The sequence below is a fragment of the Eriocheir sinensis genome, chromosome 28 (assembly GCF_024679095.1).
Source record: "Eriocheir sinensis breed Jianghai 21 chromosome 28, ASM2467909v1, whole genome shotgun sequence".
In the NCBI taxonomy this organism is placed as follows: Eukaryota; Metazoa; Arthropoda; class Malacostraca; order Decapoda; family Varunidae; genus Eriocheir; species Eriocheir sinensis.
In genome coordinates this window covers 12,402,046-12,425,082 of record NC_066536.1, presented here as the reverse complement: position 1 = coordinate 12,425,082, position 23,037 = coordinate 12,402,046, and the positions used below count along the sequence as shown (strand labels likewise).

Sequence of the window (23,037 nt, the reverse complement as noted above, 5' to 3'; positions counted from 1 at the left end):
TTGGTCGACGTATCTTCCTCTTTTTCTTCAGAGGGTTGAGAGCGACCAGGCAGCTCAACAGCAACGCATGGCTGGGAGAAAGAAAGGAAGAAAGAAAGGCCACATTCTGTCTTTCTTTCTATCTCTTACTCTGATGTTTTCCGAGTGAATCAAAGAAAAAAGGGAAATTATTTGACAAACGAAATTAACGAGTGAAAGAAAGAGAACAAGAGAGAAAGTTATGATAAAAAAGAACTGAGAGAAATAAGACAAGCAGATGAAAGTGGAATAGAGAAAACTGGAGAAAAAGAAAGAGGAGGAGGAGGAGGAGGAGGAGGAGGAGGAGGAGGAGGAGGAGGAGGAGGAGGAGGAGGAGGAGGAGGTGGAAGATGATAATGATGATGATGAGGAGGAAATGATAAAGGAGAGATAGGAAGAATAAAAAAAAAACGAAATAAAGAATAAATCAAAGAATATGATAAAGAAGGAGAAAAAAAGCAATATGGATGGAAAACAGGGAAGCGTATAAGGAGAAGGAAGAGGAAGAGGAGGATGAAGTGTGTTGCTTTTATTTTTGTTGTTTTCTTTTTGTTATTATTGATTATTATTATTATTATTATTATTATTATTATTATTATTATTATTATTATTATTATTATTATTATTATTATTATTATTATTATTATTATTATTATTATTATTATTATTATTATTATTATTATTATTATTATTATTATTATTATTATTATTATTATTATTATTATTATTATTATTATTATTATTATTATTATTATTATTATTATTATTATTATTGTTGTTGTTTTATTATTGTTACTACTACTACTACTACTACTACTACTACTACTACTACTAAAATTACTACTGCTATTTATTACCTCCTCCTCCTCCTCCTCCTCCTCTTCCTCCTCCTCCTCCTTTTCCAATCCACTATTAATCAGCTGGATGATGAGAACTGGTGGGTCACAAACGTAGACTTCACCAGGCGCCGAGTTTCCATGATAGCCAAATAAGATAGTTTCCCCAGTCCACATTTTCTGTTTCTCTCGTTTTCTTGTTATTTTCTTCTTCCTTGAGCTTTTACTGCCGTTGTGGCGAGCCGAGGCTGACTGCATGTCTCTCTAGCAGTGTTTTTACGACGCAGAGTATAAAAAAAGGATGTAGAGGTTGGATTTTATAGCGGCATAGGCACTCATATATACCTATTGGGGGAAAAACTATACAAGGAGAGTTATAGAAAGGGAAACTGCATAAGAGAAAACGTCATTGAGGATTTGGTATACCACGAATTGTATGGTTTGTCTTTTTTGTGTGTGTGTGTGTTTTGTTGTGTTTACGAATCAGTGAACGAAATACTTGAGAGTTATGAGTTTTTGATGATGTGTGTGTGATCATTTTTGTCTTTTATTGATTTGAAATATATGAGCCATTGTGGAAAATAGTCGAGTTTAACAGAGCGTATCATGTGAGAGGAGGAGGAGGAGGAGATGATAAAGGTGAGACAGAAAGAATAAAAAAAAGAAATAAAGAAGAAATCAAAGAATATAATTGTGGAATAGAAAACTGGAGAAGAAAGAAGAGAAGAAGGGGGAGGAGGAGGAAGAGGAGAAAATGATAAAATAGACAGAAAGAAAGAAAAAACGAAGTAAAGAAGAAACCAAAGAATACGATATGGAAAGAGAGAAGAAAAGCAATATGAAAGGAAGCGTGCGTGTGTGTGTGTGTGTGTGTGTGTGTGTGTGTGTGTGTGTGTGTGTGTGTGTGTGTGTGTGTGTGTGTGTCAGGGGTTGGCGTATTTTGCTTCAAGGCACAGCAAATGTTTCCACCATCAGAGGGCGGGGGAAGGAGGGCGGGGCTGTTCGTGTGCATTTCCGTGAGCTGCGTGAGTTTGCCGTAGAATGTGAAGTGACGATTGCACAGTGTTTATTTAGTTGATTGACTGGGCTGAATAGAGTCGTCTTCCCCATTACCCCTGATCTGTCTATGCGAAAAAAGAATAGCAGACAAAAAACTAACCATCATATTCTTAAACCTTTCTCAAGTACATACATTTTTGTCTTATAATCCTTGAGCTGCCTCCCTTGCCGTAAAAAAAAGGTTGCTTCTTTTGCTTTTGCCATTGACCTGCCTCCCTTACTGTAAAAAAAAAAGATAAATAAGACTTTCGTAGGATTTGTGGGCATTTCCATGGGTAGTTTAAATGACCCTGGTGGTAGTTTGACAAAGTTTCTGCAACATGAACGCAAAGAAACGCTCATGGTAACGCGTTTAACCTCTTTTTTGGCTGTTAGAAATTATTGATGACAAAGAAGGAAACGTCTAAGAAAACCGATCTGTATGTCTGTCCGAAAATTTAATGTTGCGTGATGCGTGAGAAGCCTGTTTCGTCAGGGTCACAGACTCATTAACAAAACATAACATGAAGAGTTGGCGTCGAGGAAGATGTCAAGCACCAAGTACCTCATGGAAAAAAAAAAATTAAAGTGGACAAATACCTTTCTTATATGGTTTATGAATGTTGCATGGCTCGTGTGAATCTTGTTTTGTGAGGATCCAAAATTAGTAAACAAAAATCATAGTGGCATTACTAACTCAAACAACAAGAGGATCTGAACTGCTTTTCGCCTGCGTAAAATTCAACATACTTAATTGCCACACTTCAAGGGTCGTATTATAAGACATCTCGCCACCCAAGAACACATATTTGACAAGGCTTTCCAAGGAGTTGTGGGCATTTCCAGGGGTAGTTTTAAGACCCTGGTGGTAATTTGACCCTTCCTCTGTACCATGAACCTGAGGAAACACTCATTACAACCCGACTGACCCCCTCTTTGGCATTTCCAGGGGTAGTTTTATGACCCTGGTGGTAATTTGACCCTTCTTCTGTACCATGAACCTGAGGAAACACTCATTACAACCCGACTGACCCCCTCTTTGGCATTTCCAGGGGTAGTTTTAAGACCCTGGTGGTAATTTGACCCTTCCTCTGTACCATGAACCTGAGGAAACACTCATTACAACCCGACTGACCCCATCTTTGGCATTTCCAGGAGTAGTTTTATGACCCTGGTGGTAATTTGACCCTTCTTCTGTACCATGAACCTGAGGAAACAGTCATTACAACCCGACTGACCCCCTCTTTGGCATTTCCAGGAGTAGTTTTATGACCCTGGTGGTAATTTGACCCTTCTTCTGTACCATGAACCTGAGGAAACACTCATTACAACCCGACTGACCCCATCTTTGACCTTTAGAAATAGGTGATGTGAGAAGTCAAACCGTCTTATAATACCGACCTTATTATCATACTTGCGCCACACTACAGCTATATAGTCAATCCATTTCAAATAGTCTATATAGGCGTTAATTCCGCGGGTCCCTTCCTCCCCTCTTCTCTGCCACTCAGTCCCAACACCTATCCCTTCCTCTCATATGTTCCCTGTAAGTAACATATGAGTGGGAAAAATAGGTGTTGGGACTGTGTGGCAGAACAGAGGGGAGGAAAGGACCCGTGGAATCGAACGCCCAAACGGAGTATTTGAAATGGTTTAACTATAACAGAGAAATGAATATAGTGAGTGCAGCTAATGACAAGTGAAGGGGTTCAGAGAGAGAGAGAGAGAGAGAGAGAGAGAGAGAGACCGACCAACCGACCGACCCACCGACCGACAGACACTGATATGAGTTGGCATTGAACTCAAGGGAACAGCGTAAAAAGAAAGACCTTGTAACATAAACGTACAAGTGTCAGGAGTAATGGATTCAGCAAGTGGGTAATTTTCCGTGATTATAATTTGCTACTTTCGTTGTTTTAAAGCGTAAGAGAAAATAGAAGCACAAGACTGTTTAGAATTATGATTGACATTCTAAGACGCTTTCGCTTCTCACATCAACTATTTCCAGAGGTCAGAAAGGAAGGTAATCGGGTTCTCGTGAGTGCTTTTAACGTTATTATCTCTTTTTGGCCACTCCTTTGACCTCTTTCAGGAGCAGTAAGTAGCGGGCTTTTTTTTTATATTTTTCTTTACCCCCTTGAACTGTCTCCTTAGCTGTAAAAAAAAAAAAAAAGAAGAATTGTCGAACTACCATCAAGGTCATAAAGCTACCAGTGGAAGTACTAACACAACCCCTACGGAAACCTGGTTATCTAAGTGTGTGTTCTTGGCCGCGGGAATGTTTAAGAATATGACACCACAAAACGCGGGCAAAATGAAAGTGCAAGGAAGAAAAAACTCAGCCGCTGGTCAATATTTTTTTTTTTTTTTTTTTGAGGTGAGAGTTGGTCTTTGGCGAGTGTCTCTTATGACCCTAGGCACTATTAACGACGTGTACGCAAAGGCTCAGTGTATTTGATCCCAGCCACGTGACCCTTGCTGATGAAGTGTTGTGTCTGTTTGTCCGCCTTTCTCTCTTTCTCTTTTTGTTTGTCTGTTGATTTGTCTGTGTCTGTCAGTGTGTCTGTTTCTGGTTGTCTGTGTGTCTGTCTGTCTGTCTGTCTGTTTGTCTGTCTGTCTGTCTGTCTGTCTATGTATGTATGTATTGTCTATGTATGTATGTATGTTTGTATGTTTGTATGTATGTATAATTATGTTCTCTCTCTCTCTCTCTCTCTCTCTCTCTCTCTCTCTCTCTCTCTCTCTCTCTCTCTCTCTCTCTCTCCTACCCCCCCCACCCCCCACCCCCACCCCACGTGCAGGAACTTTTACGTGTGTACATGGGGAAGGGAGTACAGAACCATATAGTGCGAACCAGCGTTGCATCACCCGGCAGGACGCGGCGTTGCTTGGGGCGCCCTCAGAGTGTCCCACGGGTCATGTGAGGCACTGTGGGGCGCGGAGGAAATGAACGATCACGAAGAGAAAGTAGAAGCAGGAGGCGAGGGTGACTGCGGCGATTGAAAGTTGCTTAACGTGAGGCGAACTCTGGCATCGGTGTCGAGAAGTTTCCGCAGGCGACTCCACTGCGTTCGCTAATGGCATTCTAGGGTCTCGGGTTGGCGCAGAGAGAGTGTAGCGAGGGTGCTCATTTCACGTTACTCTCTTGTTCATCTATTGCCAGCTGATATAATGGGAGGTGAGGGGTGGGTAGGAGGGTGGATGCTGTGTTATGGTAAAGTTAAGGGTATCGTCTTAAAAGTAATACATAGCGTTGTCCAAGCCACTAGCGTTATTGTGGGTTTTATTTGTATATGATGGAAAAGAGTACTGCCCAAAACACCTTCTTGCAGCTACTTTTACGTTTTATTTAGTGGAAAAGTGCCAGGGTTGCAGAGCGTTGACGGTTTGACTGAGCATAAGTGACGGAGGACAAACATCTTCGTAGTTAGAGTGGCTTCTGTTTCTGTCTAAATCAAAATATCCAAGAGCTGAGCGTTGACAGTTGAACACGCCCTAAGTGACGGTAAGGAGAAAGACAGTAACCATCTCCTATGACTTAACTTCACAGCCCGAGGGAGGCAATCATAAAAAAAATGCTCACTGGTCTGCATGTCTGAAACCGAGAGTTGACGGGTCGGTGTGCCTTGATCCCCCTCCCCTCTCTTCACCCAGCCCGCCCCTCTTTTTTTTTTTTTTAATGTGTCCATCAACCCTGCCGTGGACCTGCTTGACGGCGTGTGTACGAGTATGTGGGAGGGGGAGAGAGGGACAGGGGAGAGGAGGGGGGTGGCAGTAGGGGGGGGGGTCAGGAAGTGTTGAACTGGACAACTTTTCTACTTTTTTTTCTTTTTGCGGGGTAGTGAAAGTGAAGAGCAAGAACCTGATATGTCTCAGCGCCGCCTCGCAATCGTAATAGACAGATCTGGGTAAAAGTAAAAGTGAAAATATTATATATGTCTACTTCTTATGTTTTCTTTTTTTTTGTGGTGGGGAGGGACGGAAGGGAAGAGGGAGGGAGACTGGAGAGGGATTTGCACGGGACACGGGATGGCTGCTACCTGATACACCCCGATGCAGTGGGTTATTTCTCGCCTCTGGTTCAAGGGTCAATGCGACGGAGATGAGCACTGAGGCCACGCGCAGCTTTAGCGTTCCCCAAAATTTACCATGAACGCAAAAAGCTTTCCTCCGATCACTACATTTGGCTATACATTCACCTTTTTTTTATGAAGAACTATTCGGCTTCCAATTTTTTCTTAATATTTCTACTTTTTTGTGAGAGAAAATATCATTGCAAAAAAAAAAAAGAAAGGTATAGACATTCCCTTCTTGTCTAGGCTTGCAAAAAAGTGGCATTCGAGCAAGGTGTGAATAAATCTGTGTCCTCGTAAGTAATTTATTTCGTTCTCTGTTTGTACATACATACACACATAGGGCAACATAGTATAAAAAAGTGTATCAAAGAACTGACGTCGTGGCATCATTGTTATTGTTATTATTATTATCACGTGTGTCCGTGTTTTAAGGGTGACTCATACACAGTAATGAGAATCAGGTTAATAGCAAATATAGATAAAAGTATTAATGATAATGATAATAATTATGATAATAATAATAATAATAATAATAATAATAATAATGTCAGACAGTCGGTATCAAGAGAGAAATGTAAATATATATATAAAGGAAAGCTGATTCATTGCAAGAAGAATGTGATGAATAAAATGCTTCCATGTGACCAGCTGGGGGTTGTGGTGGTGGTGGTGGGCGGGGGGTATAGGGGGAGCATTTAGTAGCCGTAGCCTCCGCCGTAGCCGCCGCCGCCGTAGCCGCCGCCGCCGTAGCCGCCGTATGTAGGCTTGGGGCAGTAGGTGACGTAGTTCTGCCTGGTCTTGACGACGGTCACGTACTTAGGCACGTACTCGGGCACGTACTCGGTCTGGTACTTGTACTCGGTCTCGGTGACGTACTGTGGCTGGTACTGCGTCTTGTACAGCGTCTGGTACTGAACCTCCGTCGTGTACTGGGTCTGGTAGGCGACCTGCGTGACGTACTTTTGGACATACTGGGTCTTGGTAACGTACTGGGGAACGTACTGGGTTTCGTACTGGGTCTGGTAGTGGGTCTGGTACAGCACCTTGGTCTTGTAGGCGGTCTCAGTGACGTACTTGGGCACGTACTGGGTCTGGTACTCGGTCTGGTACTGGGTCTTGTACTGGATCTTGTAGAGGGTGGTGGGCACGACCTGCTGCTTGTAGACCGTCTGGTACACCGGCACCTGTTGGGGGGAGGGGGCAGGTAAGAGGGAGTAGAAAGTTTAGTGACTGTGAAAGCATAAATGTCAAAATAGATCTCTGAAAAAAAGTGGAAAAACTTGTTATGTATATTTTTATGGGAAGAAAGTGTTGAACGGGATGCTGATAACTCATAGAGAGGCCCACAAACTTAACGGCCTAGGAAGAGAGAGTTTTTAATATGAATGAAGTCTGAAGTGAGGAAAACTATTATCTGAAGTATGTAGTCTATTGTGTTAATTGAATATTTATCCGTAGCGTCAAATGCGCTTGTCCAATACACAAGTTTACTGAAAGCGTCACCGACAAGTCTTTAATTCATAAGTCACTCGAGTTAATGAATCTTCTTTCGTGACGTCAAAAGAACTTGCTCTTTGTATTTGCATGAACTGGAAGCGTGACCCCTACGCGCAGTGACGAGCAGTTACTGGACTTTTTTTCATTTATTGTCTTGGGAGCAACGCGCGGCGCTGCTCTTGATCTTCACCCGGCAGCGGCCTGACACAAACCTTGAACTGTCTTGGCATTGCTGCGTCATTGTTTGGTATTCCTCTGTTAAGCTTGAACCTGACCTGACCTGCCGTGACATTTCTGGACCATCTTTTTACTGACCTGTTGAACCTGACCTGACCTGCCCACACCTTACCAAACCATCTTTTTTACGGACCTGCTGGACCTGCGTTCATAAACTCTAGCCTGTCCTCCTAACCATTCTGAGCAACTTCTTGGTATTTCTGAGGGACAACGCCTCCACACCGCTCATCTCATTCCCCTCTATAGCCCATAGACTTTGGGGCCCGGTGTTTGGACGAGGGAATTTCCTTGAACTAAAGAAGGGTATCAGTAACCTGTCAAAGCGATTCGTGCCCCCAAACCACGAACATCTATCTGGTTGTCATTAGGTGTGCATCTTCTTACTGACTTGAAGCTGTGTCTGTACCTGTCCAAATCTTTTTCAGCCATCCTAACTTAACGACCTATCTTAACCTTTTTGAGCCATCCTAACCGAACTTGACCTGCTCTGGCCTTTCTGTGTCATTTTAACTTACTATGACCTTTCTGAGCTATCCTAACCCAACTTGACTTGCTCTGACCTTTCTGGGCTATCTTAACCTACCTTTAACTTTCTGAGCTATCCTAACCCAACTTGACCTGCCCTGACCTTTCTTAGCCATCATACCGAACTTTACCTGTCTTGACCTTTCTGAATCATCCCAACATAATCAAATCTAACCTGACCTAGCGTGACCTCTCTGAACCACACTGTCACTGACCTCTTGGAGCTGCGTCTGGTACTTGGTGACGTAGCGGGTTTCAGGGTAGCAGGGAGTGGGCTGTGGGTAGCTTGGTTCGGCAGCAGCCACGGCCAGCAGAGCCACCACCACCACGGCCGTCACCACACGCGCGCTGGACCACATCTGAAAACAACAACTCGATGATAGAATATGGAGCACGGTACTTCCAGCCACTTCTGAAACATCTAAGTAATTGAGAACGGGGTATAAACCTTCCATGTTAGCAATAGAAAATGAGAGTAACTGCTTTCCATCTTAATCCGGTAACTGCGGGGATCATGTCTCTTAAAGGCCCCTCTAAGCGAAAAAAATGAGAAAAAATCACTCACAGAAACCATTTCGTAATATATATCAACGCATTTGTGATCAGTTTATGCATCATCTATTTTGGGGGGTCTATAACATGGCAAAAATTTGGCCCGTCGCTGGTACACGGTAAAGCCACAAATTTGGCCCGTCGCTTAACTACAGAGAATGGAGTTACATACCTTCCATCTTAAAGGGAATGAAGTACTTACCCTCCACCCTAACAAAAAGTGGAGTAAATACCTTCAGTCTTAACAATAGAGAATGGAGTACATCCCTTCCATCAATCGTCGGAAATCTCAAACGCTCTCGCCTCCCACATCAACAATTTCCAAAAGCCACAAAGGAGGTTGAGTTTTCATGAGCGTTTTTGACATCCATGGTATACAGAACCCTTGTCAAACTATCACTAGACTCATAACACTACCCATGGAAATACCGCCACAACCTCTAGGAAATCCGTATCAAATGTGGATGTGTGAGAATGACCCTATAATCTGAACCACCTCTACACCACATCGGAAAGACCCCAGTAAAAAGACACTACGCACAGACAGACCCTTCATTCACGTAGGCCAACCTCACCAGTAGAACACCGCCGAGTACAAATCTTCCATCTATATCTGAAACACCTTGAGGATGGAGTACACATAATCCAACATTTTCAGCGCTTCTACGGGAGATCAAGCAACTCAAACATTCAACTACTTTCCTAGCACTGATGACGTTGATGTGCATGCGTGTGTTGGGAGGAGAGTAGGGTAAGGGGGAGAAGTCTTCGTTAGGTTGCGTCTAGTTTTTGTGTTGGGGGTGGGGGTTAAGGGGGGATCGCAGGTTATAGCAAGTTTATGGGTTCTACTTTTTAGAGAGAGTTGGAAAATACTAAAGGTTAAGTATTGCGCTATTGTCGGTCATTAAGTAAAAACTGTATATGATTTTCACCGCACTTTCACTGGTTGAGTTGTATTTTTGTATGACTGCTTGGTTTTCTAATGTTAGGTTGTGTGGTTGTATGGTTGTTTGCTTTTCTAACGTCAGGTTGAATGATTGTATGGTTAATTGTTTTCTGTCAGGCTATATGGTTGAATGGTTACTTTTTCTGTCAAGTTGTATGGTTCTTATTTTATTAATCTCAAGTTGTATGGTTGTCTGTTTTTTTAATGTCAGGTTGTATCGTTTTATGGCTATTTCTTTCTGTCAGGCTGTATGTTTTTTTTTCTGATATTACTGTGAATGATTACATGGTTATTGTTTTTCTAATGTCAGTTTGTATGGTTGTGTTTCTTTTCCTAATGTCAGGTTATGGTAACTTTCCTGCTCTTAGATTATTTTAAAAGACGGAAAACACAAAGAAAATTCGCGTTGCACTGTTCTGGGTGTATCATTAACGCCAGCACACACATAGCACCCTCCCTTCGTTAGGCTGCCTATAACACTTTCTAGGGGCATTGTATAGTAATCTTGTCGCGTTAATTATTTTGAAATCACCAATGACTGAGTGTTGCAACTTTCTGGGAATACGGTTAACTCCTTGATATCTCTTTCTTGGCACTCGGTTCAAGTTTCCTTCAGATTGAGGACCATGAGTCTACACTGAGCCTCTTGTCCGTGTGGCTGTGTGTTTGTGCGTCTTATTTTGAAGGGGGGGCTATTTTTTTGGGGGGGGACACTTTTTGGGGGGTGAGGGGGCACTTTTTTTGGGGGGGGGGTGATTGGGCAAGAAGATGGACGATTGATTTTTTTTTTATAGAAAGATAAAAACTGATATAAAAGCGAACGGAACAAATCACTAATTGTCACACCTCGATTTTCAGATGCTTAGGTAAAAAGTAAGAAAATAATTGACGGATATGTATGGAACTTATTATCACCACATATAACTTTCAGCAGCCCAGGTTAGAGGAAATAAAAAAAAAGTTGTAGATACGGACAGATCATCGCTCGTCTAACTTTCATTTTCAGTGACTAAGATTTAAGGTATAAGCGTAGCGTAGGGCGGAGGTCACCATTTCACTTTCATCTTTAGCAACCAAAGCAAAAAAAAAAAAAAAAAAAGTAGAAGAAAAAGACAGAAGTAACTCGTTCTAGATTTTGGATGTATGCGTAAGTGTGCGTGTGCGTCTCCGCGTGTGTGTGTGTGTGTGTGTGTGTGTGTGTGTGTGTGTGTGTGTGTGTAGCACTAGGTTACCTTCGGAGGTGTTGCTTCTGGCTGAGGGGGCGAGCGAATGAGTGGGGCAGCGGCCTGGACTTGTATTTATAGCGAGCCTTTCCCTCCCTTCACTCGCTCCCCCAGCCCGGCGCCCTTCAGGTTGAGGCAGCATGAGTCGCGAGATGGAGCTTCGTGTCAGTGTGGCCGCGTGTTTGTGCGTCTTGAAGGGGTATATATTTTTTTTTGTAGTAGTTGCGGTGATGGTTTTGGGAGAAGAGGGTCTGGTTTTTCTCGTGAAAGTGTTGGTATCGGAAGGTTTGGGATATGAAAGTTTTTTGGGAAAGGGGAGTTGATAAGGGGGGGGGGTAAGTGTGGGGGTATGGGTGTGGGTGGGGGTGGAAGAAAAAGGGTCGTTGTTGTTGTTGGTGGTGGTGGTGGTGGTGGTGGTGTTTTTGTTGTTGTTGGTGGTGGTGGTGGTGGTGGTGGTGGTGGTGGTGTTTTTGTTGTTGTTTGTGGTGGTGGTGATGATGAAGGGGGCAGTGGGGGTGGGTGCAGAAAGAGGAGCAAGGTGTTTGATATCTGTTTGTGTGCTGGTGTGGAAAAAGACGATGAGTGATGCTAGTTTCTTTTTATCTATTTCCACCTTTTTTATCTGTACGCACCATCGGGGAATGAAAAACAGAAGTAGAATTGTTGGCTCAGGGGGGGGGGCGTGGTTTTTGTGAAGCAACGGAGGGGTGGATGGATGGATGCTTTTTATGTTACTGAAATCGTTGCGTTAGTATGCAGAACGAGTCTCAGATGATTGCATGCTGTGTACGTGCGTGCGCCCGTGCGTGTTTATGCGTGTGTTTGTGTGTGTGTGTGGGGGGGGGGGGGGATGGGGACGCGGGTATTCGTGTTAATGTAAAATCACTTTCGGCGTTTTGCAAGTGCCTTTTTTTCTTACTGCTGCTTTCCTTCATCTTAGTTCAATTCTCGTCTCCTGAACACTTAGCTCGACCCAAAAGTACGTTTGCCTTTCCCCACCACCTTCCCTCCTGCTCACCTAGATACAACCTCGTGGAGCGGGTCGGGGCATGGCCAAGGAAAGTAGAATGAGTGATAAAAACTTGAACTCGAACACGCCCAGGTCGGGAATACGGGAAAGGCGGGGCAGTGTTGATCGTCCCCGCTAGATGGCGTAAGCATCGCGTAAGGTTGGCTTTGGTACCGTCTAGCAGGGAGTTGTTGTTATTCCTTCTGTGTTTCCTCCGTGATGTACATAGATCTAGCGGAGTGTTGCTGAAGGTGAACCAGCTGCTGTGACCTACCCCTATAAAGTACCGTAGCGACATAAAAAGATAATATTGACCGTTTTGTGTCTTGTTTTTCTTTTCTCCTTCCTCCAAGCTCTTCAGTAGCTGGGTCAAGGAAGACTAATCGTGGGGAGGAAAAAATAAAATAAATAAAATTGATATAGGTAAAAGTGGCTTTCAATGGAGTAGATACAACAAAATGAAAAGGAAAGCTGTTTAGAAGTATTTATTTATTTTTTGTTTTGTTTTTGAACGTTGAATTGTGGAAGGTTAGAGCTATTTCCATATTTTTCTTTTTGGATGTTGATGCTGATTTTCATAAGTATCTTTCCACAATTTCTTTCTTAAGTTTGACGTTAATGAATAAACGATTTTCCTTATACTAGTAATGGATAACCGATTAATAGAGACATAGATAGATATACACATGAATAAACAGATAAATAAGTGTAGCGCGCCCAGCTCACAACCAAGGGGTCCCCGGTTCGATTCCCGGGTGGAGTGGAGACTGATGAGCAGTGTCCACCCAACAATAAATGGATACCGGATGCCAGTAGGGTGTTGTATCCCGCCTCCCTGGTGTGTGTGGGTGTAATGTGAGGTTCCAGCCGTACCCAAAGATCCGTCACTTGAGATCCAAACTTTCGAGCTGGGTACTAAAATAGCTACTGGTACGATGGCGAGTCCACCTTGTAATCAGACCATAGTGAAGGACACCCCCTCCCCACACACACCCTCCTCTTTGTGGGCACCGTTGCCAAATTATCGTACTCAGAGACTCGTATTTACCGGTTTCTGAGCCATAGCTATTACCAAAAAACACCACTAATTAACCATTTTAACGATAACTATATATGAAGGCAGTTATTGGGGTCGAGGAGGCAGTTTTGGGGTCGGACATCGGCAAACATGGGAGGCTGAGTACGACAATCTGGCAGCGTTGTTTGTGGGGAAGTAGATAACGCCCTCGGCATGTCACCCGGCACACAGGGGTTCGCTCAGGCTGAAAGATTATTCCCTGGCATAAGCGGCGCCTGTCCCCACTTGAGCAACGGGGCGGGGTGTACGTGGTGTGTGCGGCCCAGCCAGATAAATATCATTGTGACGCTTTTTGGAAGGTTACTGACTGGCTATCACGAGTACAGACACACAAAGGGAGAGTGAACGAGAGGGAGAAGGAGAGAGAAGGAGAATGAGAGTGAGGGGTGGTAGAATGAATGGGCAGCGGGGGCAGAACCGGTCTCTGTGGGAGCCTGATTACAACAACAACAACAACAAAAAAAAAAAAAAATGGTAAGGGGTCTTTAATGGTCCACCGACTTCGTGCAGGTAATAGATGGCACCTTTCCACTAATAGTGCCACAAGGGGGGAGGGGGTAGTGGGGAGGGGGCAGTAAAAGGCCCACCAACAGGTACGGGATGGGACTGGCTGCAGGTGTGTGTGTATGTGTGTGTGTGTGTGTGTGTGTGTATGTGTGTGTGTGTGTGTGTGTGTGTGTGTGTGTGTGTGTGTGTGTGTTATTCACCTACAAGTCCAATATTTTTTTCTAGACTTGTGTGTCGTGGGTCTGATGAAGGTCTTGGGTTTTCGTCCATTAGGGTGGGCCATTGGGGATGCAAGGCCACCTCCCCGGGGGTGGGGGACACGACCCCCGATTGATACCTGATAGCCTTTCACTGCCCGTTCACCGCTGGCTGGACAGGGGCACACGTGTAGGGGACTGCTCATCCGTCTTTACTCCTGCCGGGAATCGAACCCATGACCTATCCGATGTGAGCTGAGCGTGCCAACTCATTGTATTTTTTTTTTTTTTTTACTCGTTCGCATGTAGCGCCGGTAGGCTTTCTTCAGGGGCCAGGTGGTCGGCCAAGCCCGTCATGGCGCAGGCAATTTTTATAGTGGCGCCAGTTATACTTGGTTCATGCTACCAGGGATTCGATGCGTGGGGATTCGAACAGACGTTGTCCATGGCGCGGCGAATGCGGAGCCCGCACGCTAACCACTCAACCACCGCCTACCCATAGGACACTGATCAAGGGAGACAACCCATCCGTCTCCACTCCGCCAGGGAACCGAACCTGGGATCTCTGGGTTGTGAGCCGAGTGTACACCAGTGTGTGTGTGTGTGTGTGTGTGTGTGTGTGTGTGTGTGTGTGTGTGTGTGTGTGTGTGTGTGTGTGTGTGTGTTTCTATTTGACTGTATTTTCTTGACTGATAGTTACATAAATATAAGTACAACATAGAAATTAAAGATAGATAGGATGTTATATAGTGTTCCTCATTCTTAATCCTATTTGCTTTGAACTGTTCCTGTGTGTGTGTGTGTGTGTGTGTGTGTGTGTGTGTGTGTGTGTGTGTGTGTGTGTGTGTGTGTGTGTGTTTCGTCGCAGTCTCCTCCGCCGGGTGGCAAGGAAGCAGTGAAGAAGTATTTGAACGACAACTTTTTACGGCATTCATCTTGCTCAACTTTTTCCTACCTTCAACAATTCTCCACGGATGAGACGCGAATTTTCAGGTTTTGCGGACTTCGGATTCACCAAGTATCACTCTCTAGGGAAAGTTTGCTCCACCACAGTTTTTCTTTTTGATATCTATTATTGCATCGTTAGTAATTTCTCCGCCTCAGACGGGTTTTTTTCTTGCGTTTTCTTATGAAATTCGTGGAAAAGAATGTGCATTTGTGTGTCCAGAAATAGGAGGTAAACAATATCGTAAGATTATAGAGGTGTCTTATGTAACAAAAGATAGATATAGGGATACAGACAGATAGATATATACATAGTTACAGTTACAAGTAGTTAGATGGATTGACATTGATAAATAGATTGCTTGATTAACGATTTATAGATAGATAGATAGAGAGTTAGTTAGGTATAGATAGATAGATAAATAAATAGATAGACAGACAGATAGATAGACGGATAGATCAACATATATAGCTAGGTAGATATACAGATAAATATTTTGAAAGCCCGCTAGATAGACAGACAAAGTAGTGGGTGGAGACACAAATTCTTTTCATAGAGAGTTATCCAGTCACTCACATGCTGCGAAATGCATACACTCGCGTTGGAATAAAAAAAATAGTGGTGGTGGAAGGCTTCAAAAAAGTACGATTACGAAATATTCTTTGTTGGGGGGAGCGGGACCTGACCGGACAGGAAGCAATGCATTGACTCGTCACGATAATCTTTTAGCCCGACAAGTGATATGATGACAGGATGTTGTCACGCGTGCGAGTAAGGTCCGCCTGTATTTCTTCACCCGAGGTATTGCTGTGGGAAGGTGGAAGAAGCCGAGGAGTGTTGCGACATGCCGGGTCATGGAGTAACGCGAGAACACAATAACACCACACACACACACACACACACACACACACACACATCACACATCACACATCATACACGGGAATAGCTCTAAGCACATGGGATTAAGAATGAGGAACACAATATTATCCTGTCCGTCTGTCTGTCTGTCTATTTTGTACGTATAGAGCTTTTGTTTTTTGTATTAATCAGTCAAGAACATACAGTCATACACACACACACACACACACACACACACACACACACACACACACACACACACACACACACACACACACAACACGCCACGCTTGTTGCTTGCTTGCCGGCCCGGAGCGTTTTATTTGTATGTTTTTGTTTTTTTGTATTTCCGAAGAAGGTGAACAAGTTTGATGCGCTCGACACACATTATTGATTGTGAAGATTCTGAAGTCTTAGTCTGAATTTGTGTGTATTTACTGGTGGTTTGTTTTTTTATTTAATTGTTTTCTTGCTCTGATATTCTTCGGGCGTAATTTTATGTAACGAATTAACTAAAAAAATAATAAATAAATAACTTCCACGTTTGACCGATGTTTGGCTGAGAGGTCTAGAGGTGTTCGAGTCTCAGTTTGTACTTGTTTGTTTACGCTTCTTATTTGAGCTTTTCTTTATGTCTTTTCATGTCGTTGACCTTTAAGTTGACGCGTTTAAGTCAGAAAAGTAAGAATATAGTTTGACGCGTTTCACACACTTAGTTAGGTCTTTGTGGTTTTGGTGTCAATGCCGAAATTGTTATGAGTCTTTTTAATCATGTCTTTTTGTCTTTTTTCGTCTAATAAATATCAGGAGCTAAAAATGGTAACTACGGACACACGTTATTAGGTTTAGAAGTCTGGAGGTTTTAGGATCTGAATCTATTTATTTATATATTTTGTATATGGCTCGTTTGTATTTATTTGTCCTTTTTAGTCGATTTTAAACTTACGCGCAGCTGACTTTATGATATATCGTTATCTACATGAACAAACCGCCGAAGTCACTATTTTCTACTCTTCACGAAATCAGAAAAGAACTGTGATTATCTCATTTGGGTTTAGATTTAGGCAGAAATGAAAAGGTCAATTCTAGAGCACTTAAACCCTGAATGACTGTACAGAAATGGGCGTCACATGTTGAAAAATTGATGTAGACAAAAACCTGGGAATCGCTGAATAATGACTTAGGCGATTATTTTAGGAGGGTGACGATATACTTTTTTTCTTTGCTGGAACTCCATTTTCTTTAGTTTCTCCGCCTCCTAATTGTTATATAGAAAAAAAATAATGACATTGTATTTCTTTGCCATTCCTTGTCCCTTTTAAACTTTCGCGCTTTGCTCCGAAAAAATGAGAACCTGACTTTATGATATATACTTTTTTTCTTTGCTGGAACTCCATTTTCTTTAGTTTCTCCGCCTCCTAATTATTATATAGAAAAAAAATAATGACATTGTATTTCTTTGTCTTTCTTTGTCCCTTTCAAACTTTCGCGCTTTGCTCCGAAAAATGAGAATCTGACTTTATGATATACCTATACTTTTTTCTTTACTGGAACTCCGTTTTTTTTTACTTTCTCTTCCTCCTAATTATTATACAGAAGAAATTAATGATATTGTATTTCTTTGTCTTTCTTTGTTCATTTTAAACTTACGCGCTTTGCTCTGAAAAATGTGACCACTCTTTGGCGCGTTGGACACAAATTATGAGGTTTGAATGTCTTGATATCTTAGACGGTGAATGTTGTGTTGATTGACTTAGACCGTTTGCTGGACAGGTAGGTCTATCTTCCGCTCTCTTCGTCACTTCATCATATAAAAGAAATGAGAGATAAAAAAGAGCATTGCCCGATTGACACACGTAACTAGGTTGAGGTCTTTGGGTCTCCGTGTGTGTTTCCTTATATTTTTTGTCATTTGTATGTCATGCCTTTTTGCGCCATTATTTGTCCAGTGAATTTATGCGATGAGTCGAACACCTTGATGATGATGATGATGATGATGATGATGAAGAAGAAAAAGAAAAAGAAGATGATGAAGAAATAAGAATAGAAAAAAGGAGAATAAAAATAAGTAAAAGTAGTTTGAAGAATGAAAAGAGGAGCAGAAGCGTGAAGTATAAGAAGAGATTATGAGAAGGAGGTCGAGATAGAAGAAGAAGAAGAAGAAGAGAAGGAGGGAAAGGAAAAGGAAAGTGAGACCGGAAAAGTGGAGGAGGAGAGGAGGAGGAGGAGGAGGTAATGAGAGAAAGAAGATGATGGCGGTGGTGGATCAAGATGAGAGAGAGAGAGAGAGAGAGAGAGAGAGAGAGAGAGAAAGGTGAGTGGGTGGGTGGGTGGGTGGGGTTGAGGCTGCACGCGTTCATTCTCAACCTGTTTGGGAGGTGTCATTAGGAGGTGAATGTGGCCTGACGTAACACAGGTGTGGGCGAGTGGCGCGGCGGTGCTGCCTTGCCGAGCCCCGAGTGTGTGTGTGTGTGTGTGTGCTGGGCCCCCGGCTGTGTGGAGGCTGGCGTGACGAGGGCGGGGGGCTGGGATTGAGAGAAAGAGAAACAGAAAGAGAGAGAGAGAGAGAGAGAGAGAGAGAGCATTAACCCTGGAAGTACTGTCCTGCTTTTATTTCCTTCTGTCCCTTTTTATCTCTCTCTTGTGCATATATATATATATATATATATATATATATATGTATGTATATATATATATATATATATATATATATATATACATACATATATATATATATATATATATATATATATATATATATATATATATATATATATATATATATATATATATATATATATATATATATATATATATATATATATATATATATATATATATATATATATATATATATATATATATATATATATATATATATATATATATATATATATATATATATATATATATATATATTAGATGTTATATGGGGCAGTGAAAGTGTTATTTTTAAACTTTAGATTGTCGTTTAATAAGTTACAAAAAACTTTAGCGTCATGCGTAACGCGACGCGCAGTATGTCAACTGTGGCGGGGCCGTCCAGTGGTAGCGGCGTCAGCAGCAGCAGCAGCAGCAGGCAGGGCTGCGCACAGGCTGGGCAAACTCTGGGTGACGCGAGGCGAAAGCAGAGCCGATCTAGCTTTCAGTTTGACATTTGGACTGGCGTGAAAGTAACAGTGTTGAGGCTTGTTTTTGTTCCTAAAAATACACAAAGACGAGCAGGAGAGTCCAGTTCCTGCTCCACGCAATGACTCGGGGATTGTCGCGTACGCCCGGACATACTGCCCCGTGCTGCAACGCGTTAGGCTTAGGGGGCCGTGGTGACCTGATGCTGGGTCCCCCTTACCCGGGCCAGACAACGCAGTGCACGGGTGGCTGAAGCTGAGAGAGAGAGAGAGAGAGAGAGAGAGAGAGAGAGAGATTAGACAGACAGAGACAAACAGATAGCCAGACAGACATACGCACAGACAGGAATGCAGGCAGACAAAGGGAAGGAAATAAACAGAATTAAAATAAAAAATAAAAGCCGTCGTTGCAGGTTGATGTGCCTCGGCTCCGGACCTCGATATAAAGAGTTAAATATTTTATGATTCTGTCGGTGATGTTTATTGTTTGTTGGTTTGTGGGAGCATGTATGTATTCCTTTCTTAGTAAATCAGTGGCATGAAAAATCTATTTGTTATTTATGAGGTATTGTCTAGTGAATGAAAAAAATACGACTTAGATAAATATGCTACGGTTGACTGAAAAAAAAAAAAAGGTAATGACATTTTTTAATGTTATTATTAGAGGGAATTTCAATAGACCAAGACTTTAAGAGTGATATTTCCTCCCGCGCGTTATTCCTCCCTTTGTCACGATCTTCCGACTCAGCGGTTGGTTCTTAGAAAATATTACCGCATCGAACAGCTGATTGAGACACCGAGGAAAGAGGTCACTGTGTGGGGAGGCAGCGGTGTGTTGACTTACGTTAAAAAATTATATAGAGGATTGAAACGGAGCATGAAGGTTGTGTGTGTGTGTGTGTGTGTGTGTGTGTGTGTGTGTGTGTGTGTGTGTGTGTGTGTGTGTGTGTGTGTGTGTGTGTGTGTGTGAGTGTGTGTGTGTGTGTGTGTGAGAGAGGAGGGGGAGGTGGATGTGTGTGTGTGTGTGTGTGTGTGTGTGTGTGTGTGTGTGTGTGTGAGAGTGAGTTCTCGTCTTACTTCTCCAAGCTCACTAACTTTTTTGTCTTATTTTCGCCCTTTCCCAACGTTGCATTGGTTTCGTTTCTCAGAGCTCGCACGTTCAGTTAATTAATTTCACAACATTTTTACATAGATTTCGCAGCGTGTTGTTACTCTCCTCGGCATTCCCTTTCACCCAGCCCACGACTTTGAACACTCTAGAATTTCCTGAATCGGCATTTCCCCCCTCTCACATTTCAAAGGATTACGAAACCTGCCTTTCCTTTCTCATTTCAGAGCGGGAAAGGCAGGTATTTGCATGCTCCCTCCGTCGTCGCCGCCCTTCGCCCGCAACCATTTGTATCGAAGCATCCATTAGCGTCCCATAAGGAGATCGGTCAAAGAAAGCAACTAATTGTTTTTCATAACTGACCGTTGGAACACCTGCTTCTGAGGCATCGCTGACTTTTCCATTCGTGTCTCGTTAGTGGAGATAAAAGGAGATAAAAGGAAACATGAGTAAATAGATTAGAAAATGAACAGACTGGTGACTTTTCCTTCATAATGTGTGTGCCTGTGACTGACCGTTGGGACTTCTGAGGCATCGCTGACTTTTCCATTCGTGTCTCGTTAGTGGAGATAAAAGGAAACATGAGTAAAGAGACTAGAAGATGAAGAGACTGGTGACTTTTCCTTCATAATATGTGTGCGTGTGACTGACCGTTGGAACATCTGAGGCATCGTTGACATCTCCATTCAAGACTCATTAGTGGAGATAAGAGGACACATAAGTAAATAAATTAGAATATGAACTTACTGATAACCACTTTCTTTCATAATGTGTGTGAGTGTTTTGGTATGTGTGTGTGTGTGTGTGTGTGTGTGTGTGTGTGTGTGTGTGTGTGTGTGCGTGTGTTTGCGTGTGAGTGTGTGTTTGCAGTGAGAGATTGGACCATGCTGACTCCATTCCTGCGCCAAGGGATCGGTAAACACTTAATTATATTTGTATACATTTATTTTATCGAAACACTCAGTTCGGACAGTCAAGGATGAGCACCACAAACAAAGGGGGTGGACGTGTGCGTGCGTAGGCGCGTGCCACCAACATGGACGATATACAGTGATATAATTTATGTGCTTGATGACTAAAGCTTAACCGCCACCTGCCAGGGTCTGGAAAAAGAAGCCCAGGAGCAGAGGAGGAGGAGGTGAAGGGAAGGGACCTTGTGATGCCCTTCCGTGATACAGAGACATGATGCGGAACCAAGTGGTGGAGAGGGTAATGGAAAGCGTTGATGTGTATAAAAATAGACTCTGAGCCTTTGAGTACACCAACGAGGGGATTCTATACAGGGGAAGGGGAAGTGGGAAGCGTCTGGTCAGGGGCTTAGTATCCGTAACCGCCGTAACCGCCACCGCCGGATCCAAAACCGCCGCCGCCGGATCCAAAACCGCCGCCGCTGGACCCATAACCGCCGTAGGTAGGCTTAGGGCAGACGGTCTTGTAGGTCTCCTGGTACTTGGTGACTGTGTGGTACTGGGGCACGTACTTGGTCTCGTACTTGGTCTGGTATTGCACCTCGGTGGTGGTGTGGTACTGGGGCTGATATTGGGTCTTGTACACCGTCTGGTAATCGGTCTGGGTCTGGTACACAGGCTTGTACTCGACGTTGGTCTTGTACACCGTCTGGTACTCGGTCTTGGTGATGTACTGAGGCTCGTACTGGGTCTTGTACACGGTCTCGTACTGGGTCTGGTAATCCACTTGGGTCTGGTAGTAGGTTGTGGTGATGTACTCGGGCACGTACTGGGTCTTGTAGACGGTCTGGTACTGGGTCTGGTACTGGGTCTCGTAGAACGTGGTGGGGATGATGTTGGTCTTGTAAACGGTCTTGTACACGGGCACCTGCGGGGAGAGAGAGAGAGAGAGAGTGGGTGTGTGTGAAGAAACTCATTACTCCCAAAACATTACAATCTGGAAAGCATCGTTGCATCAAGAAGTCTTTGGTTTTCTTATTCTACTTCCTCTTCACGATTTAGACTCAGGATGGGAAAAAAACATCGTGACACCTTTGGACCTAAACCAAATTACTCTTTTAATTGCTTTTCCTACTTTGCTCAGCTCCACTAATTCTTGACCCATTCCCTCATGCACTATATCAAACGTGTGTTCCTTCCCACTAACCTGCTGAACCTTCGTCTGATACTGGGTGACGTATTTGGTCTCAGGGTAGCATGGGGCAGGTGGTGGTGGGCCATAGACGGGGGGTGGCGCGCCATAGCTGGGAGCCGGGGGAGGGTAGGAGGGGCTCGCCGACGCCGCCGCCAGCAGAACCACCACCAGGGTCGCGACACGCATGCTGTACCACATCTGAAACACAGCAGAAGAAGACCAGTTGAGTGCGTTGTCTTTACATGCGGCGCGGCACACGAGGAGAGCAAACCAGCAACAAACAGACGTCTAGTTCTCAAATGTTTGCTATGTACTTTCTCTCTTAATACGAGGAACATTCGGTGCCTGCATGAGGACGATGATTAATCAGTCAGTCGTAATAAGGAATGAGTAGCGTCTTAAGTTCACTGAGTCAACCACGTGTGTAAAAACTGTCGTGCGAGATGACGGTCCATATTGCAATGCAGTCTTGATCAAATCCACTGAATCTGCCGTAAGAGTCAAACATGGTGTGAGTCTGATCCATATTGTAACAGTCTTAAGAGTCATTTACTGTATTCATTTCTGCAAACTACTGAGTGTACGGAGCTGCTGTATCGTCATCACTGTATCAACTGTATAAACAAAAAACAACTGCAAGTCTTCCATCCATGGTGCAGTCTCCTATAAGTCCTTGATCTCTATTCGTTGTGCAGGCTGAGGTGACTGGGTGGGCGGGTAAGTCCTATGCAGGTGAGTGGCACTGGCTGCTTTACCTTAGCGGATGTTTCTTCGTCGAGAGTCGGCGAGGGAGTGTGATGGGGCAGGGGACGGCGCGGTATATATAGGTGGGCTTTCCCTCCGCTCACTCCTCCCCCTCGCCCCGCGGAGAAGGTTAACCAGTGAGTCGGCGCGCGCGTGCTCTGGAGTGCCAAGTGTGTGTGAGTGAGTGTGTGTGTTTGTGCGTGTGTACGTGTGTGTGTGTGTGTGTTGTCGCTCGTCTGTCTTGCGCCTTAGGCCTGGTCCTTTTACCCGCCCGCCACTGTTTTTTATTTCGTGGTAGCGTCTGGAAGGGAGGGGGGGGGGTATCCTCTGTGTGTGTGTGTGTGTGTGTGTGTGTGTGTGTGTGTGTGTGTGTGTGTGTGTGTGTTTGAAAGACAGATAGATAGATAGATA

At 43.6% G+C, this 23,037-nt stretch overlaps 2 protein-coding genes across 2 annotated transcripts; both read right to left on the bottom strand.

The window, feature by feature from the left end:
- Nucleotides 1-6,256: 6,256 nt before the first annotated feature.
- On the bottom strand, nucleotides 6,257-11,088 carry LOC127004540 (adhesive plaque matrix protein-like). Its single transcript, XM_050872370.1, has 3 exons — nucleotides 10,958-11,088; nucleotides 8,443-8,586; nucleotides 6,257-7,152 (listed from the first exon to the last, which is right to left on the bottom strand). The coding sequence occupies exons 2-3, from the start codon at nucleotides 8,584-8,586 to the stop codon at nucleotides 6,664-6,666; spliced, it is 633 nt and encodes a 210-aa protein (XP_050728327.1). The 5' UTR covers nucleotides 10,958-11,088; the 3' UTR covers nucleotides 6,257-6,663.
- A 9,618-nt stretch (nucleotides 11,089-20,706) lies between these two features.
- On the bottom strand, nucleotides 20,707-22,790 carry LOC127004539 (adhesive plaque matrix protein-like). Its single transcript, XM_050872369.1, has 3 exons — nucleotides 22,638-22,790; nucleotides 21,895-22,080; nucleotides 20,707-21,615 (listed from the first exon to the last, which is right to left on the bottom strand). Exons 2-3 carry the CDS (start codon nucleotides 22,078-22,080, stop codon nucleotides 21,097-21,099), a joined length of 705 nt encoding a protein of 234 aa, XP_050728326.1. The 5' UTR covers nucleotides 22,638-22,790; the 3' UTR covers nucleotides 20,707-21,096.
- Nucleotides 22,791-23,037: the final 247 nt, after the last annotated feature.

Bases quoted from the DNA above. Each gene is read 5' to 3' on its own strand.
- LOC127004540 (XM_050872370.1), bottom strand. From the start codon at position 8,586: ATGTGGTCCAGCGCGCGTGTGGTGACGGCCGTGGTGGTGGTGGCTCTG. The intron at 7,153-8,442 runs GTCAGTGACAGT...TCCCCCCAACAG, and splicing joins ACCAGACGCAGCTCCAAGAG to GTGCCGGTGTACCAGACGGT.
- LOC127004539 (XM_050872369.1), bottom strand. From the start codon at position 22,080: ATGTGGTACAGCATGCGTGTCGCGACCCTGGTGGTGGTTCTGCTGGCG. The intron at 21,616-21,894 runs GTTAGTGGGAAG...CTCTCCCCGCAG, and splicing joins ATCAGACGAAGGTTCAGCAG to GTGCCCGTGTACAAGACCGT.